The sequence below is a fragment of the Podarcis erhardii genome (assembly GCF_964252035.2).
Source record: "Podarcis erhardii genome assembly, chromosome: 2".
Taxonomy (NCBI): Eukaryota; Metazoa; Chordata; class Lepidosauria; order Squamata; family Lacertidae; genus Podarcis; species Podarcis erhardii.
Window position 1 is genome coordinate 115,833,930 of NC_138498.1, and position 22,981 is coordinate 115,856,910.

Below are 22,981 nucleotides of genomic sequence, written 5' to 3' on the forward strand. Positions count from 1 at the left end.
ATTTCTGAAAAACAAGTCATGTCAGACTAACCTGATCTCGTTTTTTGACAGAATTACAAGCCTGGTAGATGAAGGGAACGCAGTGGATGTAGCCTATCTTGATTTCAGCAAGGCATTCGACAAGGTGCCCCATGATATTCTTGTAAAGAAGCTGGTAAAATGCGGACTTGACTATGCTACCACTCAGTGGATTTGTAACTGGCTGACTGACCGAACCCAAAGGGTGCTCATCAATGGTTCCTCTTCATCCTGGAGAAGAGTGAGCCAACAGTGTGACACGGCAGCTAAAAAAGCCAATGCAGTTCTGGGCTGCATCAATAGGATTATAGCATCTAGATCAGGGGAAGTAATAGTGCCACTGTATTCTGCTCTGGTCAGACCTCACCTGGAGTACTGTGTCCAGTTCTGGGCACCACAATTCAAGAAGGACACTGACAAACTGGAACGTGTCCAGAGGAGGGTAACCAAAATGGTCAAAGGCCTGGAAACGATGCCTTATGAGGAACGGCTAAGGGAACTGGGCATGTTTAGCCTGGAGAAGAGGAGGTTAAGGGGTGATATGATAGCCATGTTCAAATATATAAAAGGATGTCATATAGAGGAGGGAGAAAGGTTGTTTTCTGCTGCTCCAGAGAAGCGGACACGGAGCAATGGATCCAAACTACAAGAAAGAAGATTCCACCTAAACATTAGGAAGAACTTCCTGACAGTAAGAGCTGTTAGACAGTGGAATTTGCTGCCAAGGAGTGTGGTGGAGTCTCCTTCTTTGGAGGTCTTTAAGCAGAGGCTTGACAACCATATGTCAGGAGTGCTCTGATGGTGTTTCCTGCTTGGCAGGGGGTTGGACTCGATGGCCCTTGTGGTCTATTCCAACTGTATGTTTCTATTCTATGATTCTATGAAATTAGGCTAAAGGTGTGTGAAAGAAAGTAATAGAAATGGAAAGAAATTGCAATTGAGTAGATTGGAAGTCTAGCACAAAGGTGGGGTGAGGGGTGGTGGATGGTGATGGGAAAAGGAATTATTTGTGAGATTGAGTGTAAGTACCGTATGTTTGAACACTTTTAAGGATTGTATGAAATGTATGTTTGTATGCTTGTATATCTGTAATATATGTGGATTAATGATGACCTATTTTAACAATAATTTTTTTTAAAAAAATTAAAATAAAAAAGGTTTTAGTTATGAGACATCACAATTTCAAAAAGAACTCTTAGGAAGTAACATAAAAAAAATCTGTCTAAAATGTATAACTTGCTCCTAGAATGGCATACAAAGGATGAACAGGTCACTTCAAAGAAGAAGTGGGTACCTTTTGCTATATTTGGTGGTTATGTAAAATAACAGTATCATTTTGGGAAATGGTATATAATGAATTGGAAAAAAATGTTTAAAATAAATTTTGTTAAGAAACTAGAAGTTTATTTATTTGGAATTACAGGTACTGAGATCCCAAAAGACCAGGAAAGACTATGTATGCGACAACAGCTGCACAGATGTTATTATCCCAAAGATGGGAAGATGCAATAATCCGAACTAGGGAAGAATGGTGAGCTAAACTGCTGGACTCTGCCAAAATGGCAAAATTAGCCATGAGACTCAGGAATCAAGAAAACAAGGACTTTAAAAAAGAATGGGGAAATTTTATAATTTACCTATGAGATTACTGCACGCAAATCAAAACGTTAGCTGGACTTTAGGAATCACTTGTAAATACGTTTATGGACACTTTAGATAAATGAGAACTGTGGAGAATGTATCTATACAGTGGTACCTTGTGTTACGTAACCCTCTGGTATTTTTCCGGGTTTCGCCGCTTGCACGCGTAGAAACACTCTATTGTGCCGTGTGCGTACGCAGAAGCGATCCTCTGGTTTGCAAAAACCTCGGGACCTGTCATCTAAAATGCTATAAAAACATTATATCAAATGTTTTTGATGTAAACTTGTATTTGTAAAAACCAATAAAAATATTTCAAAAAAGGGGAAGTCCATAGATAGACTATTCTTCTGTTGATTCATCATTTGCAAACCCAGAAATAGGTGTTCCTGTTTTTGAAGTTTGCCGCGGAAACCGAACGTGCTCCTGAGCTCCATTTTTACTGTTGCGCAGCAAATTTAAGTGCCCCCCATCCTAATTAAGGCTTTTTTTATTCCATTTTACCCTTAAGCAGCTAATTTAAGTCGTCTCCATCGTAATCAAGGTTTTTTTCATCCCATTCGTTCCCTTGGACAGCTAATTTAAGGCCCACCCCCAATCAATATTCAAGCTGTTTCTGTTTGCAGTGTTCTGAGGTGACATTTGCAGCTTTAGTTTTTTCCTATTTTTTGCATTTTTGTTTGTGTGGCTTTTTCATTTTTGACTGAGGCTTAGTTTTTTGTTTTATGATTGATTGATTGACTGACTGTGGAAAGGGATAAAAGCTCCCCATTCAAACAATGACTATCATCAATGCAGGTATGAAAATATATATAATTTTAATTTTTATCATCTACAATACTGTCTTATTTATTTTATGGTACAGAACATTGATTATTGCTTTCTTTTTATAGATCAATGGTCTTGTTAGATAGTACAATTCATGTTAAATTGCTGTTTTAGGCAATTTAACATGAATTTAACAATTCATGTTAAATTGCTGTTTTAGGGGTTGTTTTTAAAAGTCTGGAATGGATTAATCCATTTTGCATTACTCTCTACGGGACAGCACGCCTTGGTTTTGGAACGCTTTGGTTTTGGAAGACTTCCAGAACCGATTAAATTTGAGAACCGAGGTACCACTGTAACTCCTAAGATTTAAAATCCTGGAGGGAGAAAATCTGCCCCCACTACTTTATGAAAGGGATTCAAGAAACAAAGAGCTGCTTTGGAGAAAGCCTCACCCCTTCCTTCTTCCTGTCAGGAACTTCCTTCCATTTGTCTCCTCTCCATCTTTTCCTCTTTCTCCCTCCACCATCCATCTATCCCTGTCCCCATCTCCTCTCCCCTGGAACTCACCAGATTTATCCAAGGGTCCTGGAAGGGAATGCTCAGAGGTTGTGGGGAGGGATGCGGGAGACAGCCTGACCAGGTCAACCGTCCATCTTCCTCCTTCCATCCTGGCCAGGGTTGCAGGTTCAGTCTCAGCTAGGTTTGCAGGTTCAGCTTCCTGAGGAGCGCAGAATCCAGAGCAAGTTGCAGCTTCCTGGGAGGGAGGGAGGGAAAAAGAAGCCAAGGGAGTCTGAGAGCCCCTGCAGGGATTCTCCTGCCCAAGACATTCTGCTGCCCCTGGAGAAGCCCCAACTGGGCACCCCCTTCCCAAGAGCCCCAACCCATTTTCAAACACCTTTGGCAATTTCTTTCACCTGCCTGTGCTACCTCCCTTCCTAAGGCTGGCATGGTACGCACATTTGTGGCCTGAGAGTAGATCCCATGGAACTTAAGAGTTCATCTGCAAAGGACTGCTCTGAATACATGGGTGGCCCTTGCATGGAGAAGAAGGAAGCCCCTTGCTTGCATCTGGACGCCCTGGGAGAGGCGGTGGATCCGCCCACTGCTCCCTCTGCCCTCGCTGCCTCCTCCGATGTCCTCCTGCCCTGCAAACACCCTTTGCTCTTGTTCCTCAGGGGAGAGAGGCAGGAAGAGCCTTCAAACCCATCCCTTTCCTCCTCTGCTGCCTTTTCTTGCAGCAGCCCAGTGAGAGGGGAAGGAGGTGTAGCTGGTTCACTTCAGATACACACATGGTTTACTGGGATTGTGAATGAACACGTCCTCTGCCTTCCATGCGGTGGGAGTGGGGTGGGTTAAAAGTGGTGAGGAGACACCCCCCCCCCGTCCTTTTGGGAAACAGGAACTTTGGTCAGGAGTAAACAACTTAGATGGCAAGTTCACCAGAGAAGCACTTTGGAGCACTGCTTGCTCTTACTATGTGTTTGGACCTAGAGGACAACATACACGTTTACACCACACAATTCCTTAAAGAGGGCATTTCTTTATATTTGCGGGCCATTTCTACAAAACAGTAGTCTTATGATGGCAGCCCTGTACAGGAAAGTTTTCGATGTTTTACATTTTTTGATGTTTTTGATGGAAATCGCCTAGTGGCTGAGGCAACACAGTCAGATGGGCAGGGGGCAAGTAATGAATTATTTATTTTTATTTTACTCTTATTCTTATTAGTTTTATTCCCTCCTAAGCCCATCCTGTTATGCATGCTGATCAATGACTTTGTCCCAACCCCCCCCCCCCTTGAACGCAAGAGGGCTTCCTATTTTTACAGCTATTCTTCACATTTCTATACTGCCCTTCCTCCAAAGATCACAGGGCAGCTTACAAGAGAAAAACACAGAGATGCATAGCAGAGTAAAAAATAAAAACACCCCCCCCCCAATTCAGTTGTGAAGTCCATAGATTGTTTAATGAGCCAAACTCCTGGGAGAAGAGCAAGGCTTTCGCCTGTTGCCTAAAGATAAGGTCCTTCTCCGAGGGGTCTTCTGCTGGGGTATAGATATTAAATTTAAATTAATACTATTAAGGCGATCCTGGCCAGCAATGCCCACCCCTCTCCCCTCGCCCGCCTCCTTCCCTGCAACTCCCTTTGCACCAGATCCCTGCAGGAGGAAACTTCTCCCCCCCCCCCTCCAGGCCCCCTTTAAGAAAACAGCTCCCTTCCCTCCTCCCCATCCGGGGCTTCTCCTCCTGGACCCCCTCGCAAAGCCCCTTCCCTCCTTCCCCGCCACTGGCTTTGCACTCACCCGACATCCCGGGCAGCGGGGGCGGGAATGGGAGCCCCCGCGTGGGAGGCAGGGAGTGAGGGCGCTTAATTAGGAGCCTTAATTAGGAAGAAGCCCCTCCTCTGCAAGACGCAGCCCCGCTTCCCGCCTCCTCCCCTCCCTCCTTTCCAAGCCCCAATATTATCTCTGCTGGTGAAGCCGGAAGTGGAGGCAACTCAGAGGAGGAAGGAGAAGTTTGTTTCCACGCTCAGCCTCTTGTCTGTTATTTGATAATTGGGGGAAGGAAAACCTTGCAGCACCCAACCAATGGGGAGACGAGGGAGGGAACGTGTGCATCGGGAATATAAGCTCATTCTTCGCTCCAGCTGGACTGTGCCTGCTTTGGCTCCCAGCTCTTGCAAGAACGTATTGTCCTCAATAAGGGACGCAGGTGTGGGTTAAACCTCAGAGCCTAGGGCTTGCCGATCAGAAGTTTGGCAGTTCGAATCCCCGCGAAGGGGTGAGCTCCCTTTGCTGTATCTCTGCTCCTGCCAACCTAGCAATTCGAAAGCACAAAGTGCAAGAAGATAAATAGGCACCTGTTGTAAACAAAATCTGTCCTTATTCCCTTATGGGGGACACAAGTGCCCTTGTAGAGTCCTTTGCAGGTTCTCCATCAGTAGGAGAAAATAACAGAGGCCAACCAGAGAATATTGAGAAGCAAAGCAGCTAGTAAGCCTGATCTTTATTGAACTGTTGCAACAGGGTGCTCCCCTCACATGCCGGAGAAAGGAGGACCCCGAACAAAGGTGTGCCTGCCCTTATACAGATCATTTAAATTTCCTGCCCTGGAGCTCAAGACCACCCCTCCATACATCATACATACATCACAGAAGGGGTGTAACCCAAGACCACCCCCCACAAACATCATACGTACATCACAGGAAAGGTGATCTACAACAGAAATTTGAATGTTGTTGTTTTTCCTGTGTGCCAGGTTATCAGATAATGCCTTTTCTGACTGCCTTTCCTGGTAGTCTGGCTATTTTTGAGACGGTGATTACCCAATTTCTGAGAGAACGGGAAGGTTCCTTCACCCCCTCCCTCCTTGCAGGGAAAACATTTGGTCAGTTTGGGAGTCAAAATGGTTTCTGGACGGTCTTCCTGTGCTGCTCCAGACATCTGGTCCACATATATATGTACGTGCTTGGTTGGTACATTTAGGAACATTCATTATATTTATATATAAGATTTTAATTTTTTTTTAATACTTACCGCTACAGCAGGAAAGTAAACGGCGTTTCCGTGCACTGCTCTGGTTTGCCAGAAGCGGCTTAGTCATGCTGGCCACATGAACCAGAAGCTGTACGCCGGCTCCCTCGGCCAGTAAAGTGAGATGAGCACCGCAACCTCAGTGTCATCCTCAACAGGACCTCACGGCCAGGGGTCCCTTTACCTTTACCTATTGTCCTCAATAAACTCTTTACTGCTTCACCAATTTTGTTCAGATGGTATTTTAAAGAAGGGGATCAAGGGTCTCAGGACCCACTTCTTACAATGTATGAATTAGCTTACAACAAAAAAGCCTAATAACACTTCTGTGTAACTGAATAAATTATTTTAATAAATATTTAAATGGAGAACATATTTTGCCTTCTCATGTTCATGTAAACATGGTTCTATTCCAACCTCACTTAGTATTAAATTGTGGGTGGACATAGCAGACAACACAGAGATTTCTCCAAGTGGTTCTTTATAGTAAGCTGGAACTGAACTGAGCTCAAACAGCTAAGCCGGCCTGCTTTTATAGGCAGCTGGCTGTCAACATTGTAACAACAACAACCCAGGGTTTCCCACCTAAATTAACTGACGTGGACCTGAGTTAAAACTATACACACAATACCCCTGGTGTATTTTTTATACAGAAATCTCCTGGACAGAAGTCTCCCTGTTTGCATTACAGGGAGGGCTCAGCCTCTGTCTACCTTATTGCACACTCATTACACACGATGTCTTTTGCAGCGTCCTGTATTCTCCTCAAAGAAACACTCCAGAGACACAGGAACAGTGACAGGCAGCAGCAGCAGCAGCAGCAGCAGGAGGAGCTAGACAGATTAGCTGGGGATTTTGATCCAGAAAAGGAGCAGTCGGAGAAAGGTTAAGCAGACCCCCCCCCCATGTCACCCTTAGGTGTGCTCAGTCTTCACCTGCTTCATGACTCCACCTTGCATGAGAAAGAAGGATGGAGCTGCAGAAAACAGGAAGTGGTCCTTCCACCGGCCAGGACATCTCACCATCACAGACAGATCCAGTCTCCTGCTGTGGAGTCAAGAGTGGCCCAGGGATGGCAGAGAGAGGAGGGAAAGGGGCCAGGGACAGAAGGAATGGCAGGGCTCCAGATGCTCCCTTGGACCCCCCTCCCTTGACACCAAGGGGAGCTCCTCTTCTGGGGCTGAAAGCACTGGCATGGAGGTTTGATTTTTGACAAGACTGTAAGGAAGGGGGGAAATGAAACATAAAACACACCCACCCATGGACACACTGGAGACTGAATGAAAATAGGCCTGTCTGAAGGAATAGCTGCTGGAGAGCATAATGTGGGGTGTAGCTGTAATGCTCACCTGCCTCCCTGGACTGGTCTTTTCTTGGGGTCAGGGAGCTGGGGTGGTCGATCAACATGAAGTTCCCAGGTTACCTTTCCTTCTGGTCAGGTATTCCAGCTCTTCTCCCCCCCCCCCATTTATTTCTTTATGGAGGGGCAAAGGCTATGCACTTTGTATAGATGCAACTACAACCCACAACTGGAATCTTCTGGGTGCACTGAGCTCCCCCCCCCAATAGAATAGATTCCCTCAGCATCTTGCCCCACCTCCCAGAAACAAGTTTATCTGGTTAAAGTGTTTGTTTGGGACAGCATTATATTGTATGGAATATCACCTTATTTCTCTGAAGGATAGATTCTTTATTATCAGAAGTAATAAATATATTAACTGGGTTATGAATAGCAGTTTTGATACTGTCAACATGAACTTCATCTGAGGTTTCAGACATACCCATTTCAATCAAGAAAGATGCAGAAAATACTTTTCCTTTTTGATTCTGGGCACTTGACTTCTCCCATCCTGCTACCATCAAGGCAAACGTTTGGGGCAGATATCCAGGGCCCCACTCATCAGAAGCAACGGGGGGGGGGGGGGAGGAGGCCCCACAAACATTTTCCACATTTTGAAGTTAAATGATACAAAGCCCCCTCAAGAATCGACAGAAGCTTACCAGGGTACATTTCCTTCTGTTCAGCTATTCAGGTTCCTCATTCCTCCCCATTTCTCTATGGAGGGTCAAAGGCTATGCACTTTGTATAGACGTAACTACAACCAACATCTGGTATCTCCTGGGTGCACCAAGGTGGCCTCCTTCTGCATTCTCAGCAAGTGACAACTGTCATGGAACAATCCCCAGTGTCTCTGCAGAAAATGTTACTGATGGGCTTGTAGGGCCAGGGGACAGAGGCGGTCTGCTAGGTGGATAGCGTTGTGGGATAGAAATGTCAGTAACCAAAGACTGAACTGGAATAAATGTGTAACCTGCCTCAAGATTATTTGTGGTTGTTTTGTGCTTTCACATTAACTAAATCTGCTGCAAAACAACAACAGAAATGGAAGTGAGCTGGAAGAACTTGACGAAAAAATAGGAATTTTTAAAATAAACAATAGATTGCCAAAAATAAGAGAAAGAATACTTAAATACCCCTATTAATATAAATGAAATAAAAGAAGGAATTATGACTTCTAAGATTGTTAAAGTCCCTGGTCCAGATGGTATTTCTATAATGAATTACAAAAAATTGGAAGAGACCATATTACCGGTGTTAGAAAAAATAATGAACAAAATTTTAGAAGGAGGACATGTGCCAGAATCATGGCAAGAGGCCCTAATTACATTGATACTGAAATATGGATCCAATTTAGAGTAAATTAAAACTTATAGACCAATCTCATTTCTAAATTCAGATTATAAATTATTTGCCAAAAAATTAGCCAATAAATTGAAAAAGATCCTGGCAAAATTAATAAAGAATGATCAGTCAGGCTTCCTACGCAGAAGACAAATTTACAGCAACGTAAGATTGGTAGTAGATACAATAGAATACCTAGAAATGAGACCAGATAAAAAGGCTGCCCTGATCTTGGTGGATGCGGAGAAAGCACTGGATAATGTTTCAGGGGCATTCATGCAAAACACTTTGGAAATGAGTTTGGGTGAGAAAATATGTAGTGGTATAAAAGCGATTTATAATTCCCAAAAGGTCAGACTAATTATAAATGGTGAAACATCAGAAGCTTTTAATATCTCTAAGGGAACAAGACAGGGATGCCCTTTTTCTCCTCTTCTCTTTATCACACTTCCGGAAGTGTATCTGAAAGCAACCAGAAAAGACCCTAGTATAGAAGGAATTAAAGTTGGACAAAGGGCCTATAAGGCCAGAGCCTTTTCAGACAATCTAATATTTACAACAGAAAACCCTCTAGAGCAGCGATTCTCAACCTGTGGGTCCCCAGATGCTGTTGGACTACAACTCCCATCATCCCTGAGCTCTGGCCTTGCTAGCTAGGGGTGATGGGAGTTGTAGGTCAGCAACATCTGGGGGCCCACAGGTTGAAAAAGGCTGCTCTAGAGTATTGTAGTAATATTGGAAAAAACAAGGCCAAGAATAAAATACAAAACTCAGACTTAAGTCTGAGTTTCTTTTAAAAGGGGAGGCTTTTACCTTCCAGATCTCAAAATTTACTATGAAGCAGCTTGTCTTACTCGGATTTGGGATTGGATTAAACTGGAGAAAGAAGAGGCAATAGAACTGGAAGGACATGACAGCATATTTGGTTTGCATGCATATTTGTGGTATGGGGGGGAAAAAGTACACAAAGGACTCGACAATACTATAATAAGTTTTTAATAAAGGTATGGGGAAAATACAAAGAATTATTGGAACCCCAAACTCAATGGTGGCTATCACCCATTGAAGCACTATCACTTAACATGTCAACAATGAAAGGAATACGGCCAACATACAGAGAATTACTAATAGAACAAGAAGGAAAGTTAGAAATAGAAACAGGACTTAAAATTACTAACAGAGCAAAGTATTTAGGAATTTGGATAACCATGAAAAACATTAATTTATAGAAAGACATTTATATTAAGGTATGGAACAAAATTAGGAAAGACTTAGAAACCTGGAGTAAATTAAAACTCACATTGTGGAGAAAATTTCTACAATCAAGTTGGTAGTTTTACCAAAAACGCTGTTCCCTTTTCAATCAATTCTGGTTCTTAATGGCTTAAATTGTTTTAAGGAATGGCACAGGTATTTGGCAAAATACATTTGGCAGGGCAAAAAAACCAGAATGAAATTTAAATTATTAACAGAAACCAAAAACAAAGGAGGGTTTGGAATGCCCGATTTTAGCATCTACTACGAAGCTGCCTGCCTGTTCTGGCTTAAGGAATGATCTTGAAGAATACTAAATTATTGGATATTGAGGGCTGGGATAATATAGTGGGGTGGCACAGCTACCTGGATTATAATAAAACAAAAAGCCACAAAGGATTTCTAAATCACATTATTAGGAAAGCCTTATATGAAGTTTGGAAAAGGAACAAAAAATTATTAGAACCAAAAACCCCATGGTGGTTGTCACCAATGGAGGCAGAGGCAGTAAAAAGAAAAAATATGGATTCAAATTGGTTGACGTATAAAGATCTTTTAGAGGAAGTAAATAACACTGGGCAACAATTTTTTACTTTTTGAATGTTGTCTAGATTTCTACAACTGATTTAGGGTATTTTTGCACTGCAGAATCAGGAAATGGCATCCGTTTCTCTCCATCAGGTCAGGTTTACTGTAAACTGAATGGTGGGCATTGATAAAGGTAAGTGCACGTAAATTGCATGTTGCTTCACCATTTTTCAAACTTAAGGGCTTGAACTTCCGTTTCTTGGAACTCCTGGAATGCTCAGCAGCAGGGAGGTCTCTCTTCAGAGTCCAACAGTAGTCAGCCATCATGACTGCGTCCCAGCGACCCTGATACCTGGTCTCCATCTCTTTCATGTCCTGATGGAATCTCTCCCCCTGCTCGTCACTCATTGAACCCAGGTTCTCAGGAAACCGGTCCATATGTGAAAATAGGTAGTGCATCTTGATGCTCATGTTGCAGCCCAGGTTCCTGAAAGCAGTCAGCATGTTGTTGACAAGTTCTGCGTAGTTTCTGGCCTTATTGTTGCCAAGAAAGTTCTTCACTACCAGAACAAAATGCCTTCCACGCTTCCAGTTCCACTTCGTTCATTGAGTTTCCGAACTCTGGATCTCTGATGAGCTGACGGATCTGAGGACCATCAAAGATGCCAACTTTCAACTTCTCCATGGTCAATCCTGGAAAAGCCTGGCACAAGTAAGTGAAGTAGTCACCATCCTTGTCCAGAGCCTTGGTGAACTGCTTGATTAAGCTGAGCTTGATGTGCAGCGGTGGGAAGTGTATTCTGTCTCTGTCCACCAGAGGGTCGTTGATGACGTTCCTTTCTTTGCAAGGCACCAATTCCTCCCGCACAGGCCAGTCCTTCTTCGTGTAATGCTGAGCACGGTCCCTACTATCCCACATGCACAGAAAACATGGGTACTTGGTGAAGCCAGACTGTTGTCCCAACAAAAGGTTCACCATCTTCAGGTCAACACAAATAAACCACTTATGCTGATCATAACCAATTTTCTCCAGCACATACTTCACCGCTTCATAGTTCTCCTTCAGTGTACTCGAGTGAGCCAGGGGTATAGAGGCAAACTGGTTGCCATTGTGTAGCAGAACAAATTTCAGTGATCGCTTGCTGCTGTCAATGAACAGTCTCCAATCTTTGGGTTCGTACTGTGGCACTCCAAGCTTGAGCAGAAGCAGTGCAATATCTGCACAGTACACCAAGTCCTTCTCTTCCGAGAAAAAAACGGAGGTACTCTTGATGCCTGTTGCGGAAGAAGCTGATGTGAGCACTGTCAGAGAGGAGGTTTTTTCCCTTCAATCTGGATGCCAACAGTTCGGCAGAGTCCTTTGACAAGCTGAGGTCGTGAACTAGATCATTCAACTCCTTTTGGGAAAATGGATGTGGAGCATCATCTTCAAGAACCACTTCTTCTTCATGTCCTTCAACACTGGAGGCATCTTTGTCACTAATGAAAGGAAGTTCTCAGAAGATAGGCACTGGAATTTCATAACAATGAGCTACAGGACGACGTGCTGATTGAAGATCAGGATTAACTTAGTTTTGATCCCCCAACTTTATGCTTTGCTGCACCAATTTATGGAAGATTTCAAGGTTTTATGACTTCAAACTGATCCCTTCTCGACATAATCACCAAGAACTATTGGACCTGAATACTTCTTGTCATTAAAATAATCATTTCCAATCAAAACAATTATTCGACATGGCATTTTACCCCCACCAATTTCTTCTAAAATGCTCCACACAAGCGTACATGTGAACAAAAACGTAAAAAAATGACATGTGGCCATAGCTCAAAAACTTGACCTGGTTGAGCAAAACCAATGTGATTTTTGGATTCAGCGCATCAGATTCGTCCTAAATCAACTGAAAAAATGCAGACAACAAATTTGTTGTTGACCAGTGTAATAGATTACAAATGAAAAAAAAATGAAACAATAAGACATACAGGAATAGGCTGCTTTCAATACCATCAATTAAATGCAATTTTTGAGGGAGACAAGAAAGTAAATGGATTTGATACAAAATTATTTGAAATAGACAAAGAATTGATTATAAATGATGATAAAAATTTATCCAAATTGTATAAACTATTATTAAATTGGCACTTAAAAGACAAAGGGGTTAAAGGTGTCATGGTCAATGGGCTCAAGATTTTGGTCATACAATTGATTTAGAAAAATGGGAAAACATGCAAAAGAGGCATAAGATTTACAGCATGTTATACAATAAAATATATTTTTTTTAAAAAAAAGATGTACAGATGGTATCTTAAACCCTCAAAATTGGCTAAAATGTACCAAAACACCAGTGGAAAGTGTTGGAGGTGCAAACTTAAAGAAGAGAATTTATTCCATATGTGGTGGACGTGCCCTAAAATTAAATAAATTTGGGATACCATTAATGAAGAATTAAATAAAATGTTATGACATACTTTCCCCAAAAAACCAGAAATTTTTTGGGGGTCTATTAACAACAGACATCCCAAAAGAATATTTTTGTATGCAGTAATGGACCTGTCCTTGCCGCTGCTTGTCCACCAGGTTTCTCTTACGCACAGCAACCCAAGTCATGTGGGCAGGGAGGGGGGGGTGGTTTGCAGTGATTTGTAGGAAGTCATTAATTTGCACCAGGCATCCTATTGGGAAGACCCAGTTCTCTGAGTGCATGTTCTTGAAGTTGGACAATAGGGGCAGTACAGGATTCCTTTTGGTGTACCGATCTCCCCGCTGCACCAAGAATTCCCTGCCTGAACTGCTTCAGGTTGTGGCAGATGTTCTCCTGGAGACACCTAGTTTGGTTGTCCAGGGGAATTATAACATTCACACCGACACAACCTTATAAGGGGCCGATTGGGACTTTGTGGAAAACATGGCCTCCATGGGGCTGTCCCTGAGTAAGTTTGGCCCAACTCATAGCCGTGGACATGCCTTAGACCTGGTGTTCACCTCTATGGATGTTGGTGATCTGACACTAAGTAAAAGCGAATCTAAAGAAGTGCCATGGTCAGATCAATTCCTGGTGCAACTGGACTTCTCCACAACCCTTCCCCTCTGCAGGGACGTGGGACCGATTTGGATGGTCCGCCCTTGCCACTTAATGGATCCAAATGGTTTCCAGAGAGTGGTAGGTGATGTTTTATCCCATGCTGATGGCCTTTCAGCTGATTCCCTGGTGGCCCGTTGGAATGTGCAGTTAACCAGGACTATTGACTGTCTGGCTCCAAAGCGCCCTCTCCAATTGCATGGAGCCCGGACAGCCCCATGGTTTTCCATGGATCTGAGGGCAACGAGACGGCTAGAGCACCAGTGGCAGAAACCTCATTCTGAATCTGACCGGACATGGGTTAGAGCTCAACGTTGATCCTACCAAATGGCGATAGCAAAGGTGAAGAAAACCTTCTTCACCCCCTCTATTGCATCTACAGAAAACAGCAGCAGGAGACTCTTTCAGGTGGTTTGCAATTTAATGGAACCATCTGATGCAATGGGGCCTGGTACGGGCACATGATCTCCTGCAATGATTTTGCAAAGTTTTTTTTGCAGATAAAGTCACTCAGATTCAGAGAGGTAGACTCCCCCGTGGGAGCAGGGCGGGGGCTGGGGAGTGCTAGAGTCCTGTCTAGTAAGGTTGTGTGGGATCAATGCCAATCTGTTACGTCCAAGGATGTGGACAGGCTGCTTGGACGAGTGAAACCAACCACCTGTCTCCTTGATCCTTGCCCATCCTGGCTCATAAAAGCTAGCCGGGAAGGGCTGGGCGATGGGCTCTGTGGGGTGGTGAATGCTTCTCTCTGTGAGGGAGCCTTCCCAGACACACTCAAAGAGGCAGTTACAGTGGTACCTCTGGTTAAGAACTTAATTCATTCTGGAGGTCTGTTCTTAACGTGAAACTGTTCTTAACCTGAAGCACCACTTTAGCTAATCGGGCCTCCTGCTGCCGCTGTACGATTTTTGTTCTCATCCTGAAGGAAAGTTCTTAAACAGAGATAATATTTCTGGGTTATCGGAGTATGTAACCTGAAGCGTATTTAACCCGAGGAACCACTGTATTAAATTGCTTCTTAAAAAAAAAAAATCTTTAGACCCAGCCAATGCAGCCAACTATCGCCCAGTCTCAAATCTTCCATTCTTTGGCAAGGTGATTGAGTGGATGGTTGCTGAACAACTCCAGGGAAGCCTGGAAGATGTGGACCATTTGGATCCCTTCCAGTTGGGATTCAGGCCTCATCATGCGACTGAAACAGACCTGGGCACGCTGGTCGATGATCTCCGGCGGGCTAGGGACAAAGGTGAGAGCCGTTTCCTAGTTCTGCTGGATCTTTCAGAGGCTTTTGACACCATCGGCCATAACATTCTTCTGGACCGTCTAGAGGGGCTGGGAGCTAGAGGCACTGTTATACACTGGGGCGTGTTCAGAAAGTGGTGTTGGGGGTTCAGTGTTCAGACCCCTGAGCTCTCACTTGTGGGGTGCCTCAGGGTTCCGTCCTCTCCCCATGCTTTTCAACATCTATATGAAGCCGCTGGGAGAGATCAGGGGGTTTGGGCTGGATGTTCATCAGTATGCGGATACCCAGCTCAACCTCTCTTTCAAATCAGAACCAGTGAAGATGGTGGAAGTCCTGTGTGAGTTCCTGGAGGCAGTTGGAGGATGGATGGTGGCTAACATATTAAAGTTGAATGCTGATAAGGCAGATGTCCTGTTTTGGAGGGACAGGAGGCAGGCAGGTGTGGAGGACTCCCTGGTCCTGAATGGGGTAACTGTGCCCCTAAAGGACCAGGTGCGCAGACTGGGAGTCATTTTGGACTCATAGCTGTCCATGGAGGCACAGGTCAATTCTGTGTCCAGGGCAGCTGTTTACCAGCTCCATCTGGTACGCAGGCTGAGACCCTATCTGCACACAGACTGTCTTGCCAGAGTAGTGCATGCTCCAGTTATCTCCCACTTGGAGTACTGCAATGCACTCTACGTGGAGCTACCTTTGTAAGTGGTCCGGAAACAACAACTAATCCAGAATGCGGCAGCTAGACTGGTGACGGGAGGAGAGTCTCCACCCCCATCGATCTGCCTGGACATGGAGGTCCAGTACCAAAAGCCTTCTGGCGGTTCCCTCACTGTGAGAAGTGAAGTTACAGGGAACCAGGCAGAGGGCCTTCTTGGTAGTGGTGCCCTCCCTGTGGAATACCTTCCCACCAGATGTGCCACCAGACTTTAAAAGACATCTGAAGGCTGTCCTGTTTAGGGAAGCTTTTAATATCTGAAGGACTAATGTATTTCAATATTTTGTTGAAAGCCACCCAGATTGGCGGGGGAAATCCAGCCAGATGGGCATGGTACAAATACAAAATATTATTATTATTATTGAAATTCTTTTTTATTATTTAAATTCTTTTCCGTACATCCAGAGACTTGACAATCATCTTCAATCTGGGAAACCTGAGAGGAAAACTCCATACATTTTTATGGTTTCTCTCTTTTTTTAAAAAATGGTTTCTCGCCTATGTGAATTATCTTATGAATATTAAGTTCTCCACTCCCTCTGAAGCTTTTCCCACGTTCCATAAATCTAGTTTTCCCTATGTGAGTTAGCGGATGTTTCCTAAGGTTCCATATTGACTTAAGCTACTCCCCTTTGGGAGTTCGCCAGTGTAATGTAAGTTTATCCTCCCTGTTGAAGCTCGTCCCACATTCAATACGTTCCAATGGTTTCTCCCCTGTATGAGTTAGCTGGTGTATTCTAAGTGCTCAACTTTTGCTGCAGCTCCTTCCACATGCCATACATTAAAATGGTTTCTTCACCATGTGTTAGTTGGTGTCTTATAAGGTGTCGATATGGAAAGAAGCTCTTTCCACATTCTTTCCACATTCAGTACATTTAAATGGTTTCTCCCGTGTGAGTTCGTTGATGTTTCCTAAGGTGTCCATTTTGACTGAAGCTCTTTCCACATTCAGTACATTTAAATGGTTTCTCCCACGTGTGAGTTTGTTGGTGTCTTCTAAGGTGTCCATTTTGACTGAAGCACTTTCCACATTCAATACATTCAAATGGTTTCTCCCCCGTGTGAGTTTGTAGGTGTCTTCTAAGGTGTCAACTTTCACTGAAGCTCTTTCCACATTCAATGCATTTAAATGGTTTCTTGCCTGTGTGAGTTCGTTGGTGTATTCTAAGTGTTCCATTTTGACTGAAGCACTTTCCACATTCAATACATTTAAATGGTTTCTCACCGTGTGAATTTTTTGGTGTTTTCTAAGGTGTCCACTTTCACTGAAGCTCTTTCCACATTCAATACATTTAAATTGTTTCTCCCCTGTGTGAGTTCGTTGGTGCATTCGAAGTGTTCCATATAGACTGAAGCACTTTCCACATTCAGTACACTTAAATGGTTTCTCCTCCATGTGAGTTAGTTGATGGCTTCTAAGGTGTCCATTTTGACTGAAGCACTTTCCACATTCAATACATTCAAATGGTTTCTCCCCCATGTGAGTTAGTTCATGGCTTCTAAGGTTTCCGTATCGACTGAAGCTCTTTCCACATTGAATACATTTAAATGGTTTCTCCCCTGTGTGAGTTCGTTGGTGCATTCTAAGTGTTCTATTTTGACTGAAGCACTTTCCACATTCAGTACATTTAAATGGTTTCTCCCCTGTGTGAGTTAGTTGATGGCTTCTAAGGTGTCCATTTTGACTGAAGCTCTTTCCACATTCAATACATTTAAATGGTTTCTCTCCTGTGTGAGTTCGTTGGTGTATTCTAAGGTGTCCATATTGACTGAAGCTCTTTCCACATTCAATACATTTAAATGGTGTCTCCCCTGTGTGAGTTTGTTGGTGTATTCTAAGTGTTCCATTTCGACTGAAGCTCTTTCCACATTCAATACATTCAAATGGTTTCTCCCCCGTGTGAGTTCGTTGGTGTCTTCTAAGGTTTCCACTTTCACTGAAGCTCTTTCCACATTCAGTACATTCAAATGGTTTCTCCCCCGTGTGAGTTCGGTGGTGTACTCTAAGGTCTCCACTTTCACTGAAGCTCTTTCCACATTCAGTACATTTAAATGGTTTCTCGCCCGTGTGAGTTAGTTGATGGCTTCTAAGGTGTCCATTGTGACTGAAGCTCTTTCCACATTCAATACATTTAAATGGTTTCTCCCCTGTGTGAGTTCGTTGGTGTATTCTAAGATGTTCACTTCTACTGAAGCTCTTTCCACATTCAATACATTTAAATGGTTTCTCCCCCGTGTGAGTTTGTTGATGTTTTCTTAGTGCTCCACTTTCACTGAAGCTCTTTCCACATTCAATACATTTAAATGGTTTCTCCCCTGTGTGAGTTCGTTGGTGCATTCTAAGTGTTCCATATCGACTGAAGCACTTTCCACATTCAATACATTTAAATGGTTTCTCCCCCGTGTGAGTTAGTTGGTGTATTCTAAGTGTTCCATCTCGACTGAAGCACTTTCCACATTCAATACATTCAAATGGTTTCTCTCCCGTGTGAGTTCGTTGATGATTTATAAGGTTTCCATTTACACTGAAGCACTTTCCGCATTCAATACATTCAAATGGTTTCTCCCCCGTGTGAGTTCGTTGGTGTATTCTAAGGTGTTCACTTCTACTGAAGCTCTTTCCACACTCTATACATTTAAATGGTTTCTCCCCCGTGTGAGTTCGTTGATGTTTTCTTAGTGCTCTACTTTCACTGAAGCTCTTTCCACATTCAATACATTGAAATGGTTTCTCCCCCGTGTGAGTTCGTTGGTGTATTCTAAGCTTTCCATTTCGACTGAAGCACTTTGCACATTCAATACATTCAAATGGTTTATCCACTGTGTGAGTTCGTTGATGTTTTCTAAGAGTTCCATTTTCCCTGAATCTCTTTTGATAGTCCTTACATTTAAATGGTTTCTCCTCTATGTGAATTCGTTTATGTGTCCTCAGTCTTCCACTGTGACTAAAACACATCCCACATTCCATGCATTTAAACTGTTTCTTTGTTCTTCCCAATGAATTCACAGATGGCTCCATAGAATTCTGGCCATCATCTTCCTCACCTGTTTGGGAGTGGGGGAGGGGGAAGAGAATCCTGTTAAGACTTTCAAGAAAGACAAGAAAGGAACTGAACACATGTCAGTCCCAGTATGCACCTTCTCTTATTTTAACACTGTCCCCTTTCTCCACTGTCCTCTATGTTCCAAACTTTTAGGAATGCAGGTGAGTTAATGGCAAGAAAAACACATGATCATTCACACTTAATAAACTACATTATTTTATAATCTGTGGTGGAATTGGCTTCTTAGACACATCCCTGTATTTCTCTTTGTCCAGGGAGGAAAGGATCAGAGGCTCAAGTAGCAGTCTCTCCTATGACTAAGAAGTCAAATTTTCGTATTACTGTGCCACATGTAACTGTAGAAATATTGCAATATCTTAGAACAGGCACCCCCAAACTTGGCCCTCCAGATGTTTTGGGACTACAATTCACATCATCCCAGACCACTGGTCCTGTTAGCTATGGATGATGGGAGTTGTAGTCCCAAAACACCTGGAGGGCCAAGTTTGGGGATGCCTGTATTAGAATATAAGAAGAGCCTTCTCATTTGGGCAAAGGCCCACCTAGTCCAGCATCCTGTTCTCACAGTTGTCAACTAAATGCCTGTAGGAAACCAGCAAGCAGGATTTGAGTACAAGAGCCCTCTGCCTTCCTGTGCTTTCCAGGAACTAGTATCAAGAAGCATTATTGCCTAGGACCGTGAGGGTAGAGCACAGACATCAGTCTAATCCTCTTTTTCAAGCTATCCAAGGGACAAAATCAAGGATTAAAAATAAATTATTAAGAGATGTAAGAGACAGAGGAGATTTTGCCCTGCCGGGTTTGAAACTTTATTATGAAATATCCTGTATCTGCTAGAACCAGGAATGGATTACATTGGAAAACACAGATACTGTATTTTAGATCTGGAAGGACACAAATAATGGATAGCATGCATATTTATGGTAGGAAAAGGCCAAGGTGCATAGAGCTTTTCAGAACCATATAGTAAGAAAAACAATTTGTAGGGTATGAGAGAAGTATAAAAATTTGCTTTAGTAAAAAACCCTGGTGGCTTTCTCCCTTGGAAGCAATATCTCTGAAAAAAATTGAATATGAGAAGTAATCGGCCGACTTATACAGAGCTGTTAACTGAAGTTGAAAACCAACTGAAATTAAAAGATTTTGAAGAGATAAGGGAAGCTGTAACCGACTGGTTACAGTACCATCAACTAAACGATATCTTTAAGATAGACAAAAAGAAAGGTTTAATTATGAGACATCACAATTTCAAAAAGAACTCTTAGCAAGTAACATAAAAAGATCTGTCTAAGATGTATAACTTGCTCCTAGAATGGTATACAAAGGATGAACAGGTCAAATCAGTTATGACGAAATGGGAAAGGGACTTAGGACATAACATACAAATGGCAGATTGGGAGAGGCTTTGGAAAACAAATCTGAAATTCACAGCTTGCTGTACATTGAAAGAAAACTACATGAAAATGATGTACTGGTGGTATTTGACTCCTAGTAAGTTCAAATATCTGCTGGAAATGTAAAGAAGAAGTGGGTACCTTTTGCTATATGTGGTGGTCATGTAAGATAACAGTATCATTTCGGGAAATGGTATATAATGAATTTTTTAAAAATGTTTAAAATAAAAGTTGTTAATAACCTAGAAGTTTATTTATTTGGAAGTACAGGTACTGAGATCCCAAAAGACCAGGAAAGACTATGTATGCGACAACAGCTGCACAGATGTTATTATTCCAACGATAGAAAGATGCAATAATCCCAACTAGGGAAGAATGGCAAGCCAAACTTCTGGACTCTGCCGAAATGGCAAAATTAGCCGTGAGACTCAGGAATCAAGAAAACAAGGACTTTAAAAAAGAATGGGGGAAAATTATAATTGACCTATGAGATTACTGCACGCAAATCAAAACGTTAGCTGGACTTTAGGAATCTCTTGTAAATAAGTTTATGGTCAATTTAGATAAATGAAAACTGTGGAGATGTATCTATACAGTGGTACCTCGTGTTACGTAACCCTCTGGTATTTTTCCGCGTTTTGCCACTCACATGTGTAGAAGCACTCTATTGCGCTGCGTGCGTGTGCAGAAGCGGTCCTCCGGTTTGCAAAAACCTCGGGATCCATCTGGAGCTCCGGAACAGATCCTGTTTGCAACCGGAGGTACCACTGTATGTAGTTTTGGAAAAATTAATATAAGGACCCATGAAAGGGATGGAGCGAAGTCATGTGATTCAGAGAATCTCATGAAATGATTATATAAATGTCTTTTGATATAAACTTGTATTTGTCAAAACCAATAAAAATATTTCAAAAAAAGGGAAGTCCACAGATTGACTATGTTTCTGTTGATTCATCATTTGCAAACCCAGAAATAGGTGCTCCTGTTTTTGAAGTATGCCTCGGAAACCAAACGTGCTCCTGAGCTCCATTTTTACTGTTGGGCAGTAAATTTAAGTGCCCCCCATCCAAGGCTTTTTTTCATTCCGTTTTACCCTTGAGCACCTAATTTAAGTCGTCTCCATCGTAATCAAGGCTTTTTTCATCCCATTTGTTCCCCTGCACAGCTAATTTAAGCTCCCCCCCATCAATATTAAAGCCGTTTCTGGTTGCAGTGTTCTGAGGTGACATTTGGTGCTTTAGTTTTTTCCTATTTTTTGCGTTTCTGTTTGTGTGGCTTTTTCATTTTTGACTGAGGCTTGTTTTTTTGTTTTATGATTGATTTATTGATTGATTGACTGTGGAAAGGGATAAAAACTCCCCATTCAAACACTGACTATCATCAGTACAGTTACAAAAAAAAATTAGTTTTAATTTTTATCATCTACAAAGCTGCCTTATTTATTTTATGGTACAGAACATTGATTATTGCTTTCTTTTTATGGATCAATGGTTGTTAGATAGTAAATTGATTAATCCATTTTGCATTACTTTCTACGGGAAAGCACGCCTTAGTTTTGGAACGCTTCGGGTTTGGAACACTTCTGGAACCGATTAAGTTTGAGAACCGAGGTACCACTGTAACGCCTAAGATTTAAAGATGGTCTTGTTAGATAGTAAAATTCATGTTAAATTGCTGTTTTGGGGGTTGTTTTTAAAAGTCTGGAACGGATTAATCCATTTTGCATTACTTTCTATGGGAAAGCGTTCCTTGGTTTTGGAACACTTTAGTTTCGGAAGACTTTCGGAACCGATTATGTTTGAGTACCATAATGGTACCAGTGGTTCCAAAACCACTGTAACTCCTAAGATTTAAAATCCTGGAGGAAGAAAATCTGCCCCCACCACTTTATGATAGGGATTCAAGAAACAAGGAGCTGCTTTGGAGAAGGCCTCACCCCCCTCCTCCTTAATGTCATGAACTTCCTTCCATTTGTCTCCTCTCCATCTTTTCCTCTTTCTCCCTCCACCATCCTTCTATCCCTGTCCCCATCTCCTCTCCCTTGGAACTCACCAGATTTCTTGAAGGGTCCTGGGAGGGAATGCTCAGAGGTTGTGGGGAGGGATGCGGGAGACAGCCTGACCAGGTCACCCGTCCATCTTCCTCCTTCCATCCTGGCTTGGCTTGCAGGTTCAGTCTCAGCTAGGTTTGCAGGTTCAGCTTCCTGAGGAGCGCAGAAGCCAGAGCAAGTTGCAGCTTCCTGGGAGGGAGGGAGGGAAGAAGAAGCCAAGGGAGTCTGAGAGCCCCTGCAGGGATTCTCCTGCCCAAGACATTCTGCTGCCCCTGGAGAAGCCCCAACTGGGCACCCCCTTCGCAAGAGCCCCCACCCATTTTCGATCACCTTTGGCAATTCCTTTCATCACCTCCCTTCCTTTTTTATTTATTTTGTTTATTCAATCTTTATAGGTTTAAAATCAACACACACACACACAACAAAAGCTTATAAAAAGGAAAAGAAACAAAACAAAAAAGCACAATACATTTCTTACAAAAAGAAATAGAACAATACATCACTAATGCACAAAATTATTCCAGCCATCAACTTCCGAATTCCTTGATATAGGTTATTTATTTTCTTAATTAGGTAAAGGTACCCCTGACCATTAGGTCCAGTCACGCATGATTCTGGGGTTGCAATGCTCATCTCGCTTTACTGGCGGAGGGAGCCGGCGTTTGTCTGCACTCAGCTTCCGGGTCATGTGGCCAGCATGACTAAGCCGCTTCTGGCGAACTAAAGTAGCGCATGGAAACGCCATTTACCCTCCTGCCAGAGTGGTACCTATTTATCTACTTGCACTTTGACGTTCTTTCAAACTGTAGGTTGGCAATTTTCTTAATTACTTGCCTATATTTTTCAATAAACTTTATCTTTGTTAAATCTTGTCTGAATTCTTTGTACCTTATTCAATTATGAGAGTTATTTGAAGCATTCTAAAGTTTTTATAAGAGGACACTGTTGTTTTAAATATTATCTATAGCTTTCTCATTCCCTTTTAAACTTTTGGGTCGATCGATTTCTTATC

At 42.7% G+C, this 22,981-nt stretch overlaps 3 protein-coding genes across 8 annotated transcripts in view; all 3 read right to left on the reverse strand.

The window, feature by feature from the left end:
• Positions 1–4,545, reverse strand: part of LOC309336775 (uncharacterized protein) — an 87,817-nt gene extending 83,272 nt beyond the window's left edge. Inside the window, exon 1 of the mRNA XM_081853087.1 lies at positions 3,716–4,545. The gene's annotated coding sequence lies outside the window, so the exon portion shown is untranslated. The remainder of the gene's footprint in view (positions 1–3,715) is intronic.
• The window catches only part of LOC309336320 (uncharacterized protein), a gene marked incomplete at its 5' end in the record, with an annotated part of 55,512 nt that extends 42,832 nt beyond the window's left edge, over positions 1–12,680 (reverse strand). The window contains 2 exons of the mRNA XM_081851941.1: positions 9,821–11,753; positions 12,676–12,680. Of these exons, the coding sequence (XP_081708067.1) occupies positions 10,964–11,753; positions 12,676–12,680 (795 nt within the window). The 3' untranslated portion in view covers positions 9,821–10,963. The remainder of the gene's footprint in view (positions 1–9,820; positions 11,754–12,675) is intronic.
• LOC309336748 (uncharacterized protein) overlaps positions 1–22,981 on the reverse strand; it is a 56,032-nt gene that overhangs the window by 31,270 nt on the left and 1,781 nt on the right. For 2 of the 6 annotated variants that reach the window (XM_081853010.1, XM_081853011.1), the window contains exon 2: positions 2,998–3,184. In XM_081853010.1, the coding sequence (XP_081709136.1) occupies positions 2,998–3,097 (100 nt within the window). In that variant the 5' untranslated portion in view covers positions 3,098–3,184. Of the gene's footprint in view, positions 1–2,997; positions 3,185–4,729; positions 5,478–22,981 lie in introns of those variants that run through there. The other 4 variants (XM_081853008.1, XM_081853012.1, XM_081853009.1 and 1 more) reach the window with 4 other exon arrangements.